This window comes from Macaca thibetana, chromosome 17 (genome assembly GCF_024542745.1).
Source record: "Macaca thibetana thibetana isolate TM-01 chromosome 17, ASM2454274v1, whole genome shotgun sequence".
Lineage (NCBI taxonomy): Eukaryota > Metazoa > Chordata > Mammalia > Primates > Cercopithecidae > Macaca > Macaca thibetana.
Genome location: NC_065594.1, coordinates 89985894 through 90004607, shown reverse-complemented (window position 1 = coordinate 90004607; position 18714 = coordinate 89985894). Strand labels below are relative to the sequence as shown.

The 18714-nt window shown below is 48.0% G+C and overlaps 1 protein-coding gene across 2 annotated transcripts in view; it reads right to left on the bottom strand.

Moving 5' to 3' along the window:
- The window catches only part of COL4A2 (collagen type IV alpha 2 chain), a 200362-nt gene that overhangs the window by 55366 nt on the left and 126282 nt on the right, over positions 1-18714 (bottom strand). For both annotated transcript variants that reach the window (XM_050766586.1, XM_050766585.1), the window contains 9 exons: positions 17167-17208; positions 15219-15317; positions 13510-13545; positions 12890-12940; positions 11776-11820; positions 5760-5813; positions 4779-4845; positions 1928-2038; positions 1263-1412 (listed from right to left, as the gene is read on the bottom strand). In XM_050766586.1, the coding sequence (XP_050622543.1) occupies positions 1263-1412; positions 1928-2038; positions 4779-4845; positions 5760-5813; positions 11776-11820; positions 12890-12940; positions 13510-13545; positions 15219-15317; positions 17167-17208 (655 nt within the window). The remainder of the gene's footprint in view (positions 1-1262; positions 1413-1927; positions 2039-4778; positions 4846-5759; positions 5814-11775; positions 11821-12889; positions 12941-13509; positions 13546-15218; positions 15318-17166; positions 17209-18714) is intronic.

The following is an 18714-nucleotide window of genomic DNA, read 5'->3' as shown; positions in this document are numbered from 1 at the left end:
CTGCAGATGTCATGGTGGGGACCTGGTTCACAGGAGGTAACTGAATCATGGAGGCGGTTTCCACCATGCTGTTCTCATGATGGTGAGTGAGTTCTCATGACATCTGACAGTTTTATAAGGGGATTTTTCCCTCTTCACTCTTCACTTCTCCTTCCTGATGCCATGTGAAGAAGGACATGTTCGCTTCCCCTTCTGCCATGATTGTAGATTTCCTGAGACCTCCCAAACCCTGCGGACTGTGAGTCAATTAAACCTCTTTCCTTCATAAGTTACCCAGTCTTGGGTATGTTCTTATAGCAGCGTGAGAATGAACTAATACAGCTGATTAGCTAAAAAAAATTGCAAAAATGTTTTTAAAAAGTGTATGAATTTGTGTTAGGCTGTACTTGAAGCCGTCCTGGGCTGCATGTGGCCCGTGGGTTGGACAAGCTTGGTCTTTAAAGCATAATTCTTTGAATGCTGAAGCTGAAAGAACAGCCTTTTCTGATAGCAAGTCCCAAGCGGGACTGCATGTTTCCCTGCCGCCTGAGACAGGTCATTCTCAACTCAAGCTGAGTCACTTAACGTTACAACCTGAAAGAGCATCTTTGCTGATTCAGGGATGCACTACCGGGTGGTAGGTGGGTCCGTACTCCTGTGCCTGCTGGCTTTATTGACCTTCATGGGCATTTGTCCGGGCCTTGGCCAATAGCTGTCACTTATTTTTGCAGATAATGCAGCCATCTCTTTTTGTCACCAGCTACTCCCACCTGTTCAGTTGTAGCTTTGTTCAGTTGTAGCTCTGACTGCACACGGGCTGAGAAGGCAGATTATCAAGTTGGCTTTAATGTGCTGGGGTAACAGAGGAGAGAGGCTGCCAGTCAAGGGTGAGGCCCCCACCCTGGATTAGGTTTGCGGAATGTATCACCCCGACACAGAGGCAGCGATGTTGGCTCACATCTGTTTCCAGACTGCACAGCTCAGATGTTTCGCTGAAGGACGGATTTCACCGAAGCTGCAGCAACTAAACCTCACTGTGTGGCATCCATGGGGTTGTGATACTTACAGGCTTACAGGACTTCAGTTTCCACCCCCAGCTTCTGCGTGGACTCCAGAGAACACCCACTACACCCTAATCTACCTGGATCCACCGCACTCTAATCACTGGCCTACTGGATTCGTTCGCGGAGTGATTTAGCAGAGAATTCCAAATCACCTCCGGCGGGGACCAGGCTTCATCTGAACATTAGCGTACACCCTCCCTTTTGTTGCTCTCCACTCACCATCAGGTCCAGGTGGTCCAGGGAGCCCGGGGGGGCCTGGAGGCCCTGGCTTTCCATCAGGTCCAGGTGGGCCCGGGTAGAGCGCAGGGATGCCGGGGTCTCCGATGAAGCCCTTGGGTCCCATCTCACCCGGCAGGCCTCTCCTCTGATCTGAAACCAAACAGCATTCACCTGCAGCGTGAGTCTCCCATACTGCACCGCTGCCTTTGTGTTCATGTCCAGAGGGGCCCACCGGCAGCACTAGCGGGCTGCATGGCCCTGTCAATAACTCTGACGGGTAGAAGCCATTGGTATAGTTCACTATCATTTTTCAACATTAAATACACCCCCTCCCTGCCCCTCAAATAATGGCTTGATAGTTGTGATCAACACTGGGCAATGGCACCTCATAATTCTCCATTTTCTTCCCAACCCACTGGTGGAAGCAGGCCAGTTACTCATCGTGGCACCACCTAATCTAGTTGGGGAGCTACTGTCATGTGTGCAGCGGTTCTGTGAAGGCGTCCAAAGCACGTGTGTGGGGCTCCTTAGAGTTGCTAAGACTAGTCAGTGAGGAAAAGTAACAACAACATAGCTACGCTGTCAAGGAAGGCTCACTTGTGTGTGCTAGGACTTGAGCGCAGGTGCTTTGGGTCTCCGGTGTTGATATCATGAAGCCACATTACCTTCATCTCCGATGGAGAGGCCAGGGGGTCCTCGGGGGCCCGGGTCTCCTGGCTCCCCCTGGCTTCCTGGCTCCCCTTGGGCCCCTGGGAATCCCGGGTCACCTCTGGCACCTGGAAGCGAAACAAGTCCCACAATAAGAACAAGACCGTGGTCTACGGATCGCAGCTGGCGTTCGCTTTTTCACTGACTACATATTCACCAAACGCTCCATGTGCTGTGTGGGGCCTGATGAGGAGTTAAGATGGCTAATGCATGGGGTGGTCTCTTTTTATACGGGGCTCATTCGCCAGCAGGGGAACAGGATTAGTGAAAATCGGGTGAGTCCAAAGCTTGAATAAAGAAGGAACTAATGTGGTTGCCAATTTTACTGGGCGAGGAGGCCTCACTTCCCTGAACCCCACTCTGCCCCTCGACCCCAGCTTTAATCCCATTGGTCTTTTATTCTCATTCTTGCCTGCTGGATGAGTAACAAAATTTGGCTTTTACAAACTTTCACCCCGGAACAAACAAAGACAAAGTGGCATGGCTATGTTCCTTTGCTGTGTAAATACCAACACTTTACTATAGAACACATTTTTTCTAGAATATAATTGGGAAAGATGAGAAGAAAGAGAAGAAAACAGGACTTTTTATCATGTAGCCATTAGGAATTTCGAGGAAAGCTTTCACTCTGCGTGCCATCTTACGAAGTTCCTTAAAATAAGGAGAGGGCTTGCTGGGCATCACACTGAAGACGCACTTGCAAGGGACAGAAGGCCTGACTTTCGTGTATGGCATCTCCTGCGTGGGCAGCTTCATGCCAAGTGTGCAGGGGGCTGTGCTCCACAGCCAGAGGCCCTGGGCCTGAAACTGGCTCCTCCACTTAAATGCAACCCTGGGCAAGGAACTCAAATGCCCTGCACTTCCATCTCTCCCTTAGCAAATGGAGCCAAGTCCATCTCCACCTCGCAGGGTCACCCGGAGGGGTAAACACACTGAAAAGTACAACTAGGACAACTTGGAGCATCGTCTGGCACACAGTGCAACCTACACACCTGTTAGCCATTGTTATGATTCCATAAAAAGAGACAAAATCGAAAGCCACAGACGTCCCTTGGTTAGAAGAACAGCAAGATTACTTTTATTTCTAGTTACCTTGCAATCATTTAATACAAACCCCTCTCTCCTTTTTGCCTTTTGACAAGTTCATGCAATGTTACCTTGAAAAAGATACACTGACTGCCTCTTTTCCCTGAGGGAATCTGCTGGTTAGTCAACCTTTGACTTCAAGAAACCCTGGAATGTGAGTCAGTCACATTCCAGCTCACCATTAACCGGAATGTTGTCCAGGAGAAAAGGCGGCAGGCAACCTCCGCATTTCTGAATCCGCTTGTGGGGAAAAGTGAATTTTGAAAGCACCCGCCTTTGCAGTGTGATTTCCAGGAATACAGTGCGGTGAGAAGGGAGGGGCTGGTGAGAGCTAGGCTCTCAGTCAGCGACATTTTAAAAAAATGCAAAAGAAACATCGCCAGCATTAACTTAAAAATTATGTTCCTAAAATCTCAAAGAGAACATTTCCATTTTACCAAAATCATTAATAGTGAGTCAAGTCAAACGGGGCTCATGGCCCTTTTTAGTGGGTCTCAGGTTTGGCGGCCACATGGGCGCCATGGATGAGGCAGGAAATGCCAGCTTCACAGTTACGGGCATCACAGAAGCTGAGCACGGATTTCAAAACATCCCCATTCATGGCTCCACGCCTCCACAGACAGACATCTCAGGGGCTCCTCGAGGCACTGCCCGTGTCCCTGTTCTGTCCTGTATTTTGATCAGCATTGGATGAAGACATGCAAAGCCGTCATCGAACTGACAGAGGGCTCGCGCCTAAGCAGGGAGGTGAATTCTTGACACCTAGGCTTAGAGGACAGGGAGACCAGGTGACCTGCTGAGTTCAAGGGGTAAACTCTATATTTAAAAAACCCTACCCTTCACAATGCCTGTCTGATGTATGTTTCGGTACGTGGTTCCCTCACACAGTCAGGCATCTGCTGAGCTCCAACTCTGTGCCTGTCCTGTTCCAGGCACTGTGAATACAGCAGTGAACAAGACAGGATGAAATGTCTGTCCTCACAGAGCTGCCTATGACATGGGTAAATGATCCGCAAAGATACATATGCACGATTACCAGGAGGAGGTTCTCGAAACATTTTTTAACCTAGAAGGATGCGCATTCTACAAGGTTCAGAGCCAAGTGCTCTAGTTGGAGGACTAGGTTCAGATTTCCATATGATCTTGCCAATTTGGAAGGCTGAGCCTTAATAACAAGATAAGCATTAGTGACGACATGCGCAAAGTCCTTCATTTACACTCCAAGGTCAACTGTGACGGTAGGGAGTGGTCGTTACGTGAAAATATCTGGGAATTTAGCTGCCTTGAAGCCTGAAAGCACGTGACTGTTCACTGGTTATGGGTTATGATCAATTCCAGGTGTCAGGCTGGCAAACAGAGGGCTTAAGAACCTTGGTACATTAGGAGAAAAAATCGGAAGGTGGCTGGGGTTGCTGCCCCTGGATTTCTTCAGTGATAGTCCAGACAGCAGAACTAGAACTCTACAAGTTAAGCAGAAATGAAAGAATTCCCCAATGGAGGAGATTTCTCACGTGTAGGTGGTGAGGACTGTCTCATGCACAGGCAACACGAGGTCTCCCTGTGATACATTTAAGCACGAGGGAAATTGTACATGAAGTTATGTTCCAAATTTCGTTTTTGCTTTGCTTGGAAAACCTGTCTTGAAAGTTCATGGCTCTGTGTCCCTAACAGGAAAGAATGTGTATGTGATACTCAACTACGCAGGTGAAATTGTTCACACACCTTTTGCTAGGGAAGGGTGAGGGGAGTAGGCAGGTAGTCCGGGGGGCCCTAGGTCTCCGGCTTCTCCCTAGAGAGAGAAAAGAGAAAAATAGGATGTGAGAATAGCTTTTGGAGTTTTTGACAGTATGCATATTTCCAAAGAAGAAACCCGAGCGTGGACCGTCAGGTTGGCAGAGCAGCTATTTCAACCAGTGGAACCACAGACAGTGCCTGGGGCAGCATCCCCATGCTAGGGTGGCAGAGCCTGGCATCCCAGCCACCAGCCACAGGTGCCCAAAGAGAACAAGACAGGCAGGGGCTCATCTCATTTTGAAATCCTTGTCGAATGCCAGGAGACTGTGCTTTCTGTAGTTCAGACTATTACATTTTGGGTAGCGATAGCCGAGCCGCCTGGCGAGGGTGGGCTGGGAGATGATGCGGCCGCAGGACCCCCGTGGAGCGCAATCTGTGTCGTAAGGCAGCATTTGTCATAAGGCAGCACCCCACACACCGCCTTCACCTCTTTGAGCCTCACCAGGCTCAGAAGTCCTCTCCAGGTGTGCCCCGACCCAGGTTCCTCAAGGGTGAGTTCCCCTCTCAGCTGGACCAGCAGCACCCACCTGGTCCTCCACCTAATGGTCTCCCCTCCCTGCAAGCCCAGGAATTACTCACACAAGCCACATCCTCCCTTGGAAACCAGGGGCACCTCACCCTCTTGTAACTACAAAGTCTGCCTGCCCCAGGTCTGTTGGCCCCCTCTGTGCCTGAGTGCACCCCTGCGTGGCCCTGAGTGGCAGGCGGCACCCTTCTCCCTGGCTGGGAGCACACGTGGCTCAAAGGTCACCATCCACCTCGTCTGTCCAGTGTCAGGTGCCGTGTGTTTGGGGATCTCGTACTTTTTAGGACAGGGGACGCCTCCACACGACACCATCAGGAGGGGAGTAAGGCCAGCCAGGGTGGGTGAGACACCGTAAGTGGCAAAGGCATGAGAAACAGGCTCACCTTGGGTCCCCGGGGCCCATCAGGGCCTTGGTAGCCATCCAGGCCTCGGCTTCCCTGCAAGAAAGATGTATGCTTTTCATTTTTGTCTCTAATGTGTAACTCCAAAAAGTGACCATAATAGCATTATTGTATCTCATAAAATTAACAACATTAAAGTCATGCATTAACCCAGTCTGTGTTCAATTTTCCCTGACTTTGGTCCCAAAAGTGTCTTTTGAAGGTGCTCTGTTTGAACCAGGAGCCAAAAAAAATCCAAATATAACACTTGGCTGCTATGTCTCTCAATTCTCATTTAATCCACAGTAGTCCCTTCCTCCTTTCTTTGTTTTTAATATCATTTTGTGGCTGTTGAAGACACTGGGTCGACTGTGCCGCGGATATTCTGTGTGGTGGGCTGCGGTCGGTCTCACCGCCGTGGGGTCGTACAATCTGTTCTTCTAACCCCATGTTTCCTCCACACGAGTCATTAGGGCTGGAGGCTGCCCTAGGTGCAGGTTCCCCTTTTCAGCAGGCATCGTTTGCAGAGGATGCCGGGCACCTTTTCTCCTACAGAAGGTACAAGTGCCGAGTTGCTTTTACGACTGATCAGTGGGGTCAGGTGTTGACAACCTGAACCAACTGTTGAAACCCTTCCCCAGGGGGGGATTTTGAAATTTTTCATTTGGTACCAAAATAGATGCATTAAAGTCTCTTAAGTTAGAGTTTTTTTCTCTTCATTAAAAAAGATCTCTGCTGGGTGTGGTGGCTCATGCCTGTAATCCCAGCACTTCGGGAGGCCAAGGTGGGAGGATCGCTTAAGCCCAGCAGTTTGAGACCAGCTTGGGAAACAGTGAAACCCTGTCTCTACAAAAAATACAGAATGTAATCAGGCATGGTGGCAGGCACCTGCAGTCCCAGCTACTTGGGAGGCTGAGGTGGGAGGATCGCTTGAACCCAGGAGTCTGAGGTTGCAGTGAGCTGTGATGGTGCCACTGCACTCCAGCCTGGGCAACAGAGCAAGACCCTGTTTCAAAAACAAAAACAACAAACAACTATAACACTAAATTTTGTTTTCTCATTCCCTTGAACATTTTTTGAAAGAAAAAGTTTACCACTGAGTCGTATCATGAGGTATCTGGATAGAAGAGTAAAGCTCTCTAAAAATCTAGCAATGTATTCCCTCTTTTAAAGAATATGCATGGTTCAGCTCCCAAAATTCAGAATGCCAGACGCCACAGGGAGAAGAAAGGTCCATTCTGTGATTACTTTCGAGGTTATCTTGACGCTCAGGAGTAGCTGTGCTGAAAGTCCTGTTGTTGAGACTGAACTGAGACGGGCTTCTCTCTGTGTGTTTTGTTGTGGTACTGTGGTTTGGACCCGGATTTGTCTCACACTAGGTGGAGCTGAAGACTCAAAAGTAAAGACAAACTTGTGTGATTTTAAAAATGAGGTCCTGTTTAGAGGCCACGTCCTGAGATAAGCTAGGAATCCTCTAGTACCTGCCAGGATGGGAGCTGGCAGCTGGACACTCCGCGGGAGCCGTGAGCACAGCCACAGACTGGCCAGCTCAGACGGTACCCTGGAATGTGTCAAATCTGAGCTTCACTCTGGGCCACAGGCATCACACACCCATGCTGTGGCATCCTCAGCAAACAAAACAAGCACCCCAGACACCACGTGTCACCATCTCTGCTGAAGCGTCCAAGACAGCATGGGCAGTCTGGAAGTACGTCTGCACCATGTGAAATGCACTGGGCATTATAGAAAACCCACTGGGGAAGGGGGACAACTTAAGGAGCACTCAGGATTCCTCTGAGGCAGCTGGAACCCCAAGAGCCAAAGCAATGAGGTAAAAGTCTCCAGGGAAATTCCCAGTGGCAGGTCAGCAGGTCAACGGACTGGGGTTGGCTGAGGGTTATGCATGACTTAAGGAGAAAATGCACCCTCAGGGTTCATCTGAGACCACTGGCAGTGAAACCCAAATAGGCGGGAACCCTAAGTCAAAATGCCGATCGAAACTTTTTCCTTCTCTGTTTCTCAGTGGCAAACAACAGGGTCAGGGAGGCGCAGGGATGGCCAAGGAGAAATCACCCAGGCGCTCCCAGAGTCAGGCTGGCGACCACCCCAGGAAGCAGCCAGCGGGGGCTCCGTGGGGCTCCCTGAGACCCTGCTTCCAGGCAAGGCCTGTACTCCTGCTAGCAAGCTCACCACAGAGCCCACGCTTAGGGGAAGCTGAGGTCAGGAGACTGACATGCAGATCACTATTTTAGAATGGATAATTACGAAGGGCTTTGAAACTGCACACTCCTTTCTCCCAGGCCCTCCCCCAAATCTAGTAACATCACTCATTTGAATTCAGTGAGTTCATATACATGATTCATGGGAAGTTCTGATTATGCAATTTTAGAAGTACAAGGTTGATTTTATGTTTTTCAAGGGTGGAAATAACTGGAGTAAGGAAAATCCTTAGGCAGAAGTCCTTAGGGACTAGCTAGAACAAACAGATGAAAAGAATGTATGGCTAGACTTTTTTAGGGAAATGCATGCTTCTACAGCTTAAAAGCAGTCTGCTGTCTCTCATGGTGTGAACTGGCCCCTGTTATCTTTCTGTTCTTCATTTGCCTGTTGTACCCTTTTCATTTCAGTGGTCGAGGGAGCACCTGCTAGGCTAAATAGAACGCATGTGCCTCCTGAAAGAGGGGTGTCTGCAAAGAAACGCTGCCAGCCTGCAAATGAGATGCAATTTAGTATAAAAGACGAAAGAGAGTGAGAGTTCCATAAAAGAACTCAATCTGAGGTCACGTCTGCCACTTCAAGCTCTGCAGAGAAAACCTACACACAGCCACAGGGAACACTGAGGCTGGATCTGGTGAGAGTCTAAGTCATCGGCACTGCCACCGGTGCAAATGCAGCGTCCCTGGAGTCCTGGACGGTCCTCACAGAGGACAACGGTCCTATTGAGGGGGGCTTCCCACAACATGACGCGTGCCGGTGCAGCATGTACTCCTCAAAGGAGACTAGGTCTCAGTGAACACTTTAAAAAATAACTCTGTGGAGTTATTTTAAAATGATAAAATAACACTGGGGACAGCATTTGCTCAGTTACTAAGGATATGTTTACCCCAGAAAAAGGAGGGGAAACCATCTCTAATTTCTCAGAAAATTGAATATAACCGAATTCATAAACGCTACGTCTCCATTCCTTTTTAGAAAAGGTTGGAACGAATAGAAGTTCTGACAATCTCAGTAGGGATGACAGGTGACCAATCCCGTGTTTACATAGAGGAGGGCAAGTTCCTACCCAGGATATCTCTTTTTTTTCTGGTTCCTCCCATTTTGATGCACTGTTTACGTTACCGAGCAGTTGCTCCTTGGAGGGGCTTCTGGTGTCTGGGGGGAGGGGTCGGGTGGTGACAACTGAAAGTCGTGGAGTGACGCCACCTGGCCAGTGGGATGACAGAGGGCAGACACAGCTGCAGTGCAGAACAGTGCTCATAAGCAGGGTGGCTGCGTCATTTGTGTATGTCTGCCTGTCTCCCATTTCTATAGTTGAGTAAACTGCCTCCCCGTAACCCACTTCACTGGAAATATCTGCGTCTTCCCGGGTTGTTGCAACTGTAGAAAGGAAGCTGGGAAATGAAAGCCTGACGCCTCACCATCCTCATGTCTGGGCCCCAGCCCTGGAGCTGCCAGGTGGCCACTGTTTGCATAGCATCTTGTCTTTCATTAACTTTGAAGTTCCAGGGAGCAGTTCTGTGGAACTGCACCTTTTTTTTTTTTTTTTTTTTTTTTTTTTGAGACTGAGTCTCACTCTCTCTCCCAGGCTGGAGTGCAGTGGTGCGATCTTGGCTCACTGCAACCTCTGCCTCCTGGGTTCAAGCAATTCTTGTGCCTCAGCTTCCCGAGTAGCTGGAATTACAGGCATGCGCCACACCCAGGTAATTTTTAAAAAAAAATATTTTTAGTAGAGACAGGGTTTCACCATGTTGGCCAGGTCGGTCTTGAACTCCTGACCTCTATGATTCCCTCACCTTGGCCTCCCAAACTGCTGGGATTACAGGCACCTGGAAATGTACTTTTAAACACTACAACTCCCTTGTGTTGAAGATGGAAAACTAAAGATAATTATAATTTTACTAGCACATGGCAGGAAATTAACAGCAGCACTTCAATCACATGGGGTAGGTGGAAACGGGTTACTTTTGAATGATAATGTCTGCTTTAGCCTCTGTCCCTTTACAACATTTGCTTTTCCTAAGCCATGAACTAGAATGTGGCCTCGGGGTGGGGTGGGTTTGGACAGCTCTTGCTGTAGGTGTGCTGCCTTTGGGAGTACTCCTGATTGCGGCAAAGCCTGGCACTGGCTCCCTGGGCTGAATTTAGCATAAAATAACAGGAATGGGAACAGAAAGATCATTTGAGGTTGCAGGAAGTCAGCAAGATCGGTGTTAAGTTTGAATGGTCAAAACCAGAATGCTGGGTCAAGACGACCATGCCTAGAGCCAGTGGAGGTCAGAAAGGGAGTCTGGGAGGCAGGTCCATCTGCGGTCCTGGAACAAGCACGCAGAACCCCCACCAGGCCTGCCGAGCTTCTGCACCAGCTAACCGCAGCCCGTGGGCCTCCAGATGCTACACTACCTCCGTGCAGCCCTGAGCAGGATTCAATGGAGTTGTGATTCCGAGGCTAGGGATTTTGATAATACTCTATCTCTATGCACCTACTAGGACTGAGCGATGGACATACTAGCCCATGGGCAGGCAACCAAGCCCTGTGTACACCGAGGTGACTGCATGTTTGCTGGAAATACGAAAACCACCTCGAGGGGGCAAGGAAATACGACGCATCCACTGACTGCCATTCTCTGCAGCTTTAAAGAACGAGGCAGATGCGTACCTGCCAATGTGGAACACTCTCTAAGTGGCACTGGGCAGAGTAGCACAGACACGGTCATTTCTTTTGTTGCTCCGTTATATGCATGTGAAGCTACACGTCTGTGTGTGTATGTTGGCATGAGTGCCATGTGAGACCCAAGGGGCTGTCAGTGGTGGTGCCGGGGCAGTCTGCCGGGCCTGCCGTGGGAGGCGTGTGCTGTGGGCTGTGGGGTGGGACCCGTAGGCACAGCGAACAGTGAAAAGGCATCAACCACTGAACTAAAACATCGTGTATGACCTAGAGTTCAGACGGTTCTAAATCTGACCTAGATTCATAATACATCTCTTTTTTAAAATTTTATCATCATTATTATTTTGAGATGGAGTTTCACTCTTGTTGCCCAGGCGGGAGTACAATGGCCCGATCTTGATCTCAGCTCACTGTAGCCTCTGCCTCCTGGGTTCAAGTGATTCTCCTGCCTCAGCCTCCTGAGTAGCTGGGATTCCAGGTGCCCACACCACTCCTGGCAAATTTCGTATTTTTAGTAGAGAGAGGATTTCACCATGTTGGTCAGGCTGGTCTCAAACTCCTGACCTCAGGTGATCCACCCTCCTCGGGCCTCCCAAAGTGCTGGAATTACAGGCATGAGCCACTGCTCCTGGTCCATAATACATTTCTTACCTAACATTTTTCTCCTAAAAAAAAAAAAAAAAGCCGAAAATCTGTCCACAGAACTCATGATAAAAATAATTGGGTTGTCATTAAACGTAAATGAAGTGTCAGAGTATGGGTCGATCTATAAAAACATTGAGGTGGACCCTGGGTTACCAAGTCCAGGACCTTCCTACGAGCGACAAGGACATGGAGGAGGGGTGTGGGGCTGGACGATACAGAAGCCACGGCTGGTGGGGTCGAGTGACGGACGCTTTGAAGGGGAGGAATCAAAAGACAGTTTGCAAAAATGAGAGCCAAGGTAATGACCCAGCTCAAGTATTGTGAATGACCTGGGAGGCAGGATTATCTGTGTGACTGCAAATACGAGAACCGTTTTCGATGTTTTTCCTAGAGATGAATTTTCTTTCCTGAGATGCCAAGGCCTACTTACTTAACCTCTGTGGGATGTCGTGGGCCCAGAGTAGACTGCAGTTCATGCATCCAGCTTACCTTCTGTCCTGGTGATCCTTTTTCACCACTCAAGCCAGGGGGACCCTGGATTGAACAAAAAACAGAAGCAAACAGCTCAGAATATGCAGTAACATTTCCAGAGGGCTTGACTACGGCACCTGGCTGTGACTACAGCAAAATGCTCACAGACAGACTGAACAAGTCTCAGGTCCAGACTTTGAAGAATAGGAACAAATTGTCAAATTCAATACCAACTATTAATATAATTCTTCCCTCTTTACAAAGTTGTGGGGGGTGGCGGTGGGAAATAATGACTATGATAAAAAGGCTCAAAGAAAGCAGAATCCATCCTAATCTCAAAGGTGCTTCACTACGGAAGGCATCAGAGCCATCCCAAGACTTTCATTTCCTGAGGGACATACATCATTTTAGCAATGCTTTCAGAACACGCATCATTGCTACCACTTCAAGAAATACAGAGAAATCCACCAAGACAGCACAATAAAAAACTAAAAATACAAAAAGGCTTGTACTCCAATGTTCTACTGTGTCTCTCTATTCTTATTTTTGGAGAATGTAAAATATGGTCTTTTGAGTGGTACCAACTGCCAGATAGTCACCAAAACTCTGTTCTCTTCCTGGGCCCAGGGCTCTGACCACCTGTCCCAGCCCTCAGCTAGGTGTGGTCGTGGAGTGAGTGGGGTCAGTCCAGGCTGGGGCTCTGAAGCTGAGGTCTGTCTCTCAGGTGGCTGAAACACCGTGGACAGGGACCCCTTCCTGCCCCTTACAACTAGGGACATTTTTGTTGGGCTCTTGGGACCGTCGGAAATCAGTGTGTGTTTAAGATATTCTACATTTTTGGTTACCAGACTAACTGAGCTGAACGCACACAAGCAGGAAGGTTTGTGCGGCACTCGCGCCTCCTCCACAGAGGGTGTGTCAAGGTGGTTCACAGGATTGTAGCCAGTGCAGCCCCCAGAGCAAGATGTTCGTGCTGGAGGGCTGTGTGTGTGTGTCGGGGGGGAGTAATAATGGGAAATCTCTGTACTTTCTGGTAAATTTTGCTGTGAACCTGAAACAGCTCTAAAAAGGAAAGCCTACCTAAAAAAACCAAACCAAACCAACAACTGCAGTAATAAAAGGCGTGGTTTACCCTCGGTCCAGGAAAGCCCATGATTCCTTCTTCTCCCTTCAAGGAAATGCCCTAGGAGAGAGCAGAAGGGGCATAAGGAGCAGCCCAGGGGTGGCCCCTCCAGCCGGCAGGGCCCACGTGTCATCCTCTGCTCCCGGGTTCTGTGTCCTCAGCCCCGATGGTGTCCAGACCGCCTGGCGATGCTCAACTCAGGCGCAGTGCAGGGCACGGTCCTAGGAGACCCGCCAGCCTTCCTGGGCTGTCACCCATCCAGGACTGCGTGTGTCACGTCACGTGGTAAGTGACCGTGAAGCTCTGAGGACAGGCAGTGACAGAGGGGACAGAGGGCAGAACCTGGTGGCGCCTGAATGGAAGCCACGCCCCTCTGCCATCTTCACGCTCCCTTCCCAAACCTCAGAAGATGATTAGCCAGTGTTTACGTTACCAAGAGGAAGACATTCTAGAACTGACTTCTGGAAACAGAGTGTAAAAATGCATGCTAATACTGTCCTGCTACGGACAAGGGGATGAGAGACTGACGGTGTGCGGGCCCCGAGCGCACGGCGCACCCCGTCATGCCCGGCAGAGCGCCGAGCACCCAGGAGCCACAGGGGAGGGAGCAGGTGCATTACTCGACTTACTCTTATTCCTGGTTCCCCCTCACTGCCTTTTTCACCCTGTGAAGAATATGAAAAATAAGAAATGCTTATTAATTTAAGGATGGTAACGGGTAAAAATCAATCAAGGTTCATTACATGGGCTGAAAGTACTGAATCAATCCTCAAACAATCATTATCAATTGACTGCAACACACGACTCTTAAATTTTGCAGCTTCAAAGTTCAAGGGAAAAGATGTGCTATTTCTTCTAGATTTTCACAAGACAAATTAATTCATGTATTCCTCTTGGTACAGGTGAAAGTCTGTCTTTCCTTCTCTGTGTTTTCCTTTATCCCCCACACAGCTCCAGGCAGATGTTTACATCCCTATCGTGGGAGAACGTGCCCAAGGAAAAGCCTTAATGAAAATACTCTTTGGAAGAAAACGTTACTAGGACGTCCTCTGAGGAGAAGATACACATGGAACATATTGAAGCAAAAGCGGCTGTTGAAAACCATGTCAGTATCATAGATCAAAAACACGATCTACATTTTTCCCACTTCTCTGTGTCTAAAATGGTGAAAGAAACAGCAACTGGCAGGTCCTCTGTCCCCGTCATTCCTGGAAGGTACCTTCGATTGCTGCAGCTCACAACTGTCCCTGCAGGTTGGCCATGCTCAGCCCTGGATCCCACCATGGCCTGGGTTGTAGACAGGGTGGGAAGCCTGACTCAGAAGATTGAGCACCTCCACACACATCAACCCTGCTCTGGGCTCCCATCCAGAAGCTGGACAGAGGCCCTCCCTGCTGCCTCCCAGGACACTTTTGTCAACAGTCACTCATAATTTGGGCCATAGCCACCTAGGTTGATTTCCCCCGCAAGGCAGTGGTCCTGCCTGCCAAATCCGCCCCAGGACCCAGGACCCAGGACCCAGGACCCACGACCCACGACCCACGACCCACGACCCAGGAACCAAGCCCCATCCTGACAGATGCTCAAGAGTTGGGAATCAGATTCTATTTGGAAAGATAAGATCTCCACATTTGGGGTTTCTATTTTAGTTCCCAGGTATTCTGTGTGCCCCACATGGTACTGAGTGTTTCACAGTCGCCTGCAACCTCCTCATCAGCTCCAGGTCAGTGTCACCATCCCCATTTGACAAGGAGAACAGGAAGCCCTAGAAAGGCTGCAGGACCTCCCTGAGCGAGTGGGTGGCACAGAAGCCTTCAAACCCAGGCAGAGTGGACGGCAATTCCTATTTCAGACTAAGAGCATGATTTCAATTAAGCAAAATGTTAATTGAACGATTCAGAAACTGTCAAAAACTGACTTTGATCCTCCAAAAGGTGCTTCATGTCAGCAAGGAAGTAGGTTTTATTTTGCTGAACACATTTTGCTAGATAGTTCTGTGATTCTGGCTTTGAATGACGGTATGACCATTAGCCTCCATCTACACTGAACGTAAGGATAGACGTGAGGTTTTTATTTTTTGATGAATTCTCATGTTGCTTCAGATTCATTACAATTGTCTGAGACGATGGACTGACGAAGCAATTGCACTGTGGATCTAGTAACGGTCTGCAAGCGTTGAAAACATTCTGGGAGGACTTGGTTATGTTTTCATGCGTAATTTTCCAAGTTGGTGGTGAGGCTTTTTCTACTCGGAATGTGATTGAATACAATTGAAGAAATTTACTTTTACTCTCCTTTTTTTAGTTCAACTAGGAAAACAGTCAATTTTGCTCTTTACCTTGTACTGATCTGGGTGGAAGGTGACTCCCGTGGGCGCGACGATGGGGTGGAGGGTGTCCGATGGAATCCCATTGGGTCCCGGCTGCCCTACGTCACCCTGCAAGTTATTTAGCAAAAGCAGTTGTCTTTAAATAGAAAGGAAACCACAAAACTCGAATACAAACACAATACGGCCAAAATACCGCAGTTTTAACCCTTTTTGCATATTACTTACCATATGTATACCTCTTTATAGTATAATAATCACAAAATAGAGTAATCCTGGTGTAAGCCTTTTGTATCCTCCTCTCATTAGCAATCATTTAGAATTTATGCATAAAGGCCATGTAGGTTGTTCACAATTCTGAACTGCATTTGTTTCTGTGGGGTTATTGCCTTACAATGAATTTCTACATATGGGAGTTATTAGGTATGAAGACTTAATGTCTTCATGGTTTCTGACAGGTATTACTCTACTGGTTGCCAAGATGGGCACCAAGATAAAAGAAATGCTGAAGAAACAAAAGACTACTTCCCCAGCTAAAGATGTTGTTATATAATAAAAAGCAATCTTGAATAAAGATAATATCCCAAGATTGCTTTAATTTGCAATTTTATCATTAGCAGAAAACGCTTTTTGATGTGGTGCGCAGATGGTGAAACCAATCTATCTAAAACATTACTGGACAACTATCCTTGCATAATATTCTGGCTTTACCTCCCAGAAACGGACACAAAAAGAACATTATTGTCTTTTCCTTTGTTTCCACATTAAACTATATCATACAAGTCTGAGCCCGGATATCACATAACATGGACAGCAGTAAAGGGGATGATGGATCAGCTACAGAAAGTGATACTCCATAGTGCACGCCGAGTGTCCACTAATAGAGTATCTTAAAATACCCAAACTGTTTGTTCTCCGCCCTTGTACCTGTTGGGCCCCTGATGTTCTTTGCTAATTATTTGCATAAGCCCTTTGTAGACTGTAGACTCAAACTTAATCTCCATTACATTCAACAGGACTATTCTCTTCTCCCACCAATGATTTCTTCCCAGATTTCTGGTTTTTATTTTATTTTATTATGTTGTACTATTTCATCGTATGGGGCTATACATTTTTATGTGTTTGGATCTTCAATGTTTTTCTTTCTTTTTTTCCCAGAAGCCCTCTGCTTGCTAATTGTTCTTTTCTGACTTCTTCTATGGCATTAATGTAAAGAAGGAAGAATTTCCTCTTCAAACATGAGCAGGACTTGATTCAACTTTCTGTGCTGTTCCATCAAAAAGCAGAATGGAAAACAAAATAGAAATGTTCCAGTCATGAAGTCAAGGGACAGGTCTGTTTTACAGTGGGTACATGGATTTTGTGGTGAATGCAATGGGACTGTGTTGGTGAGGTTTTGCTTGCGGGGTGTGGGCGCTGCATCAAGCCTGTCGTGCATGTGATCTCATATGTTCCTCTCAAAGGTCATGAGGTCTTTGAATCTTAGCACTGTTCTAAGATTCACTGTTCTAAGGAGAAAAGCCACATGGTCCTTATGGCTGCCTTTGTGGCCTACCAGGGCTGGTCCCTGAGATCCCCTGGTCTCTGTGGTGGCTCCATGTCAGTCTCTGGTTCTAGTTTCAGTCCCCTCAATCACCTCTGGGTTCCACACATGAGAAGATGCCCTCAATGGCATGTCCTCACCTCCACCTGCTGAAGATGAGCTGAGTTTATGTCTCTGTGTCAGAGTCTCGGCTAGCCTAGATGGTCCATGTTTACCATCTTGTTGATGCAGAATTAATCACTGGCATGTGGGTGACAACTTAGCACTTTGCAATGATTATTTCCCTACGCAAATGGTCTGTCTGCAGACCAACTCAAGGTAAAAATTTTACAGCATAGAACTTAGTAATTAAAATGATTTATTTCCTGGCTGAGAAATGCTGCATGCCTCTGCTGGAACTGACCAGGCTTCCTTTACCTTTTCACCCTTAACTCCGTAGAAACCAAGTCCTCTGTTGCCCTGAAAAGATAAATAATTTCTGTAAGTTTTAAAAAGCTAATAATCAGAGAGAAATAAAATTATTTTTCTTAGAAAAAGATACCCAAGACCTATGTATCGGCAACTTTACTGAGCAACTGTATTTTCATAATATTCTTGCTTTGCGTTGTAGAAACTAACTGACAGTTTGTCCTATCGGTTGACCGAGGCCTCAGAGTGAATGAGTGGGAGCTGAGATTGGACTCCAGGTGGTGCTGGCCCTCAATTGTGAGTAATGGTCTCTGCAGACTGTAGTCTAAGAGCATATCCCTGGGTTCTGGCCCCTGTAGATAGAGGAAGCAGCCCCGTTTCACTCCCTGGACTCTGCATTTGAAGACCATGATTTGTCTTTTCTTCTGGCTTAGTCTTCTCTCATTTTGGCAAAATAATCCTCATTTCATATAAACTCTACCCATCTTTTTAATAATCTTTGGAAATTTAAAATCAATCAGAATATAATGATTTTAGGTGATTCTCCAGGCTTTCTCCAGCCTTTCTGTCTCCCTTTTTGCTTAAGAAGCAAAGCTAGGCCCAGTGTCACAGTAAGGATTTAATCATTTCATGAACGCAGTAGCCATGTGTGGGAGGACTGACAACGCTGACCTCTAAGATTTGTGCATAGAAAAAGCAAGACGACAAATTTGTGCACATCATAGGCACAGTCCTCTTCTACTCCCAACAGCTTTGCTTGTTTCCCAGGGTTGCTGTGTTCCCACAGTGACAACAGGGTCACACAGGTCCTATCTGAGCTCTCTCTCTCTGCAGTCTACCGTCCGCCCCCTCCAATGTCCAGATATTTTCTGAAAACACAAACAAAGCCTTCAATGAATTTTTGCCTTTTGCTTCTTCCCCACCTGGCGGGGAGCTGAAATCAAAGCCCAGAAACACAGCCAGGCTAGATTAGAATGCAATTTGTGTGAGTCCCCCACGGTCCCTCTCTGCCTCCTGAGCTGGTTGTCAAAGTCACCAGGAAGTGACTTGGTCAGGGGTGAGGAGGGCTGTTTATGTTTGCTGCAGCAAGGGGAGATCTGAGGCTCACGCCTGGGCTCAGGGCTTGGCTGTTGCCTCCTCAGCCCGGCCGCCCGGTCCTATTTCTGCTGCTCTTGGCCTGCAGCCCATCTTATCCTGCTCCAGGCTGCCAGGCGGTGGGGCGTCCAGCAGCCTGCGCAAGCTCCCCATCCGACAGGAAGCCGTGTCAGAGGGGACAGGAGCCTGGGGGCATGGGCGGTGGCAGCTGTGGTCACCAGGGGTCACAGCAATGGGCAGGCATGGCAATGTGTGGCCTTGGCGCGTCCTCCATCGGGACACAGGGCAAGGGAAAGGTTCCTAGATGCTTCCCGTTGGCAGCCCAGCATTTCTGAATTATGTCGCATTTTGATCAAATACTTCCCTTGTCAACTGCATTCGTTTGTCTTGGACATTTATCCAGCTTTCCCAGATAATAAGGAACCCTAGTTCTGTCCTCCGAGTTTCTAACAAACCACCTAC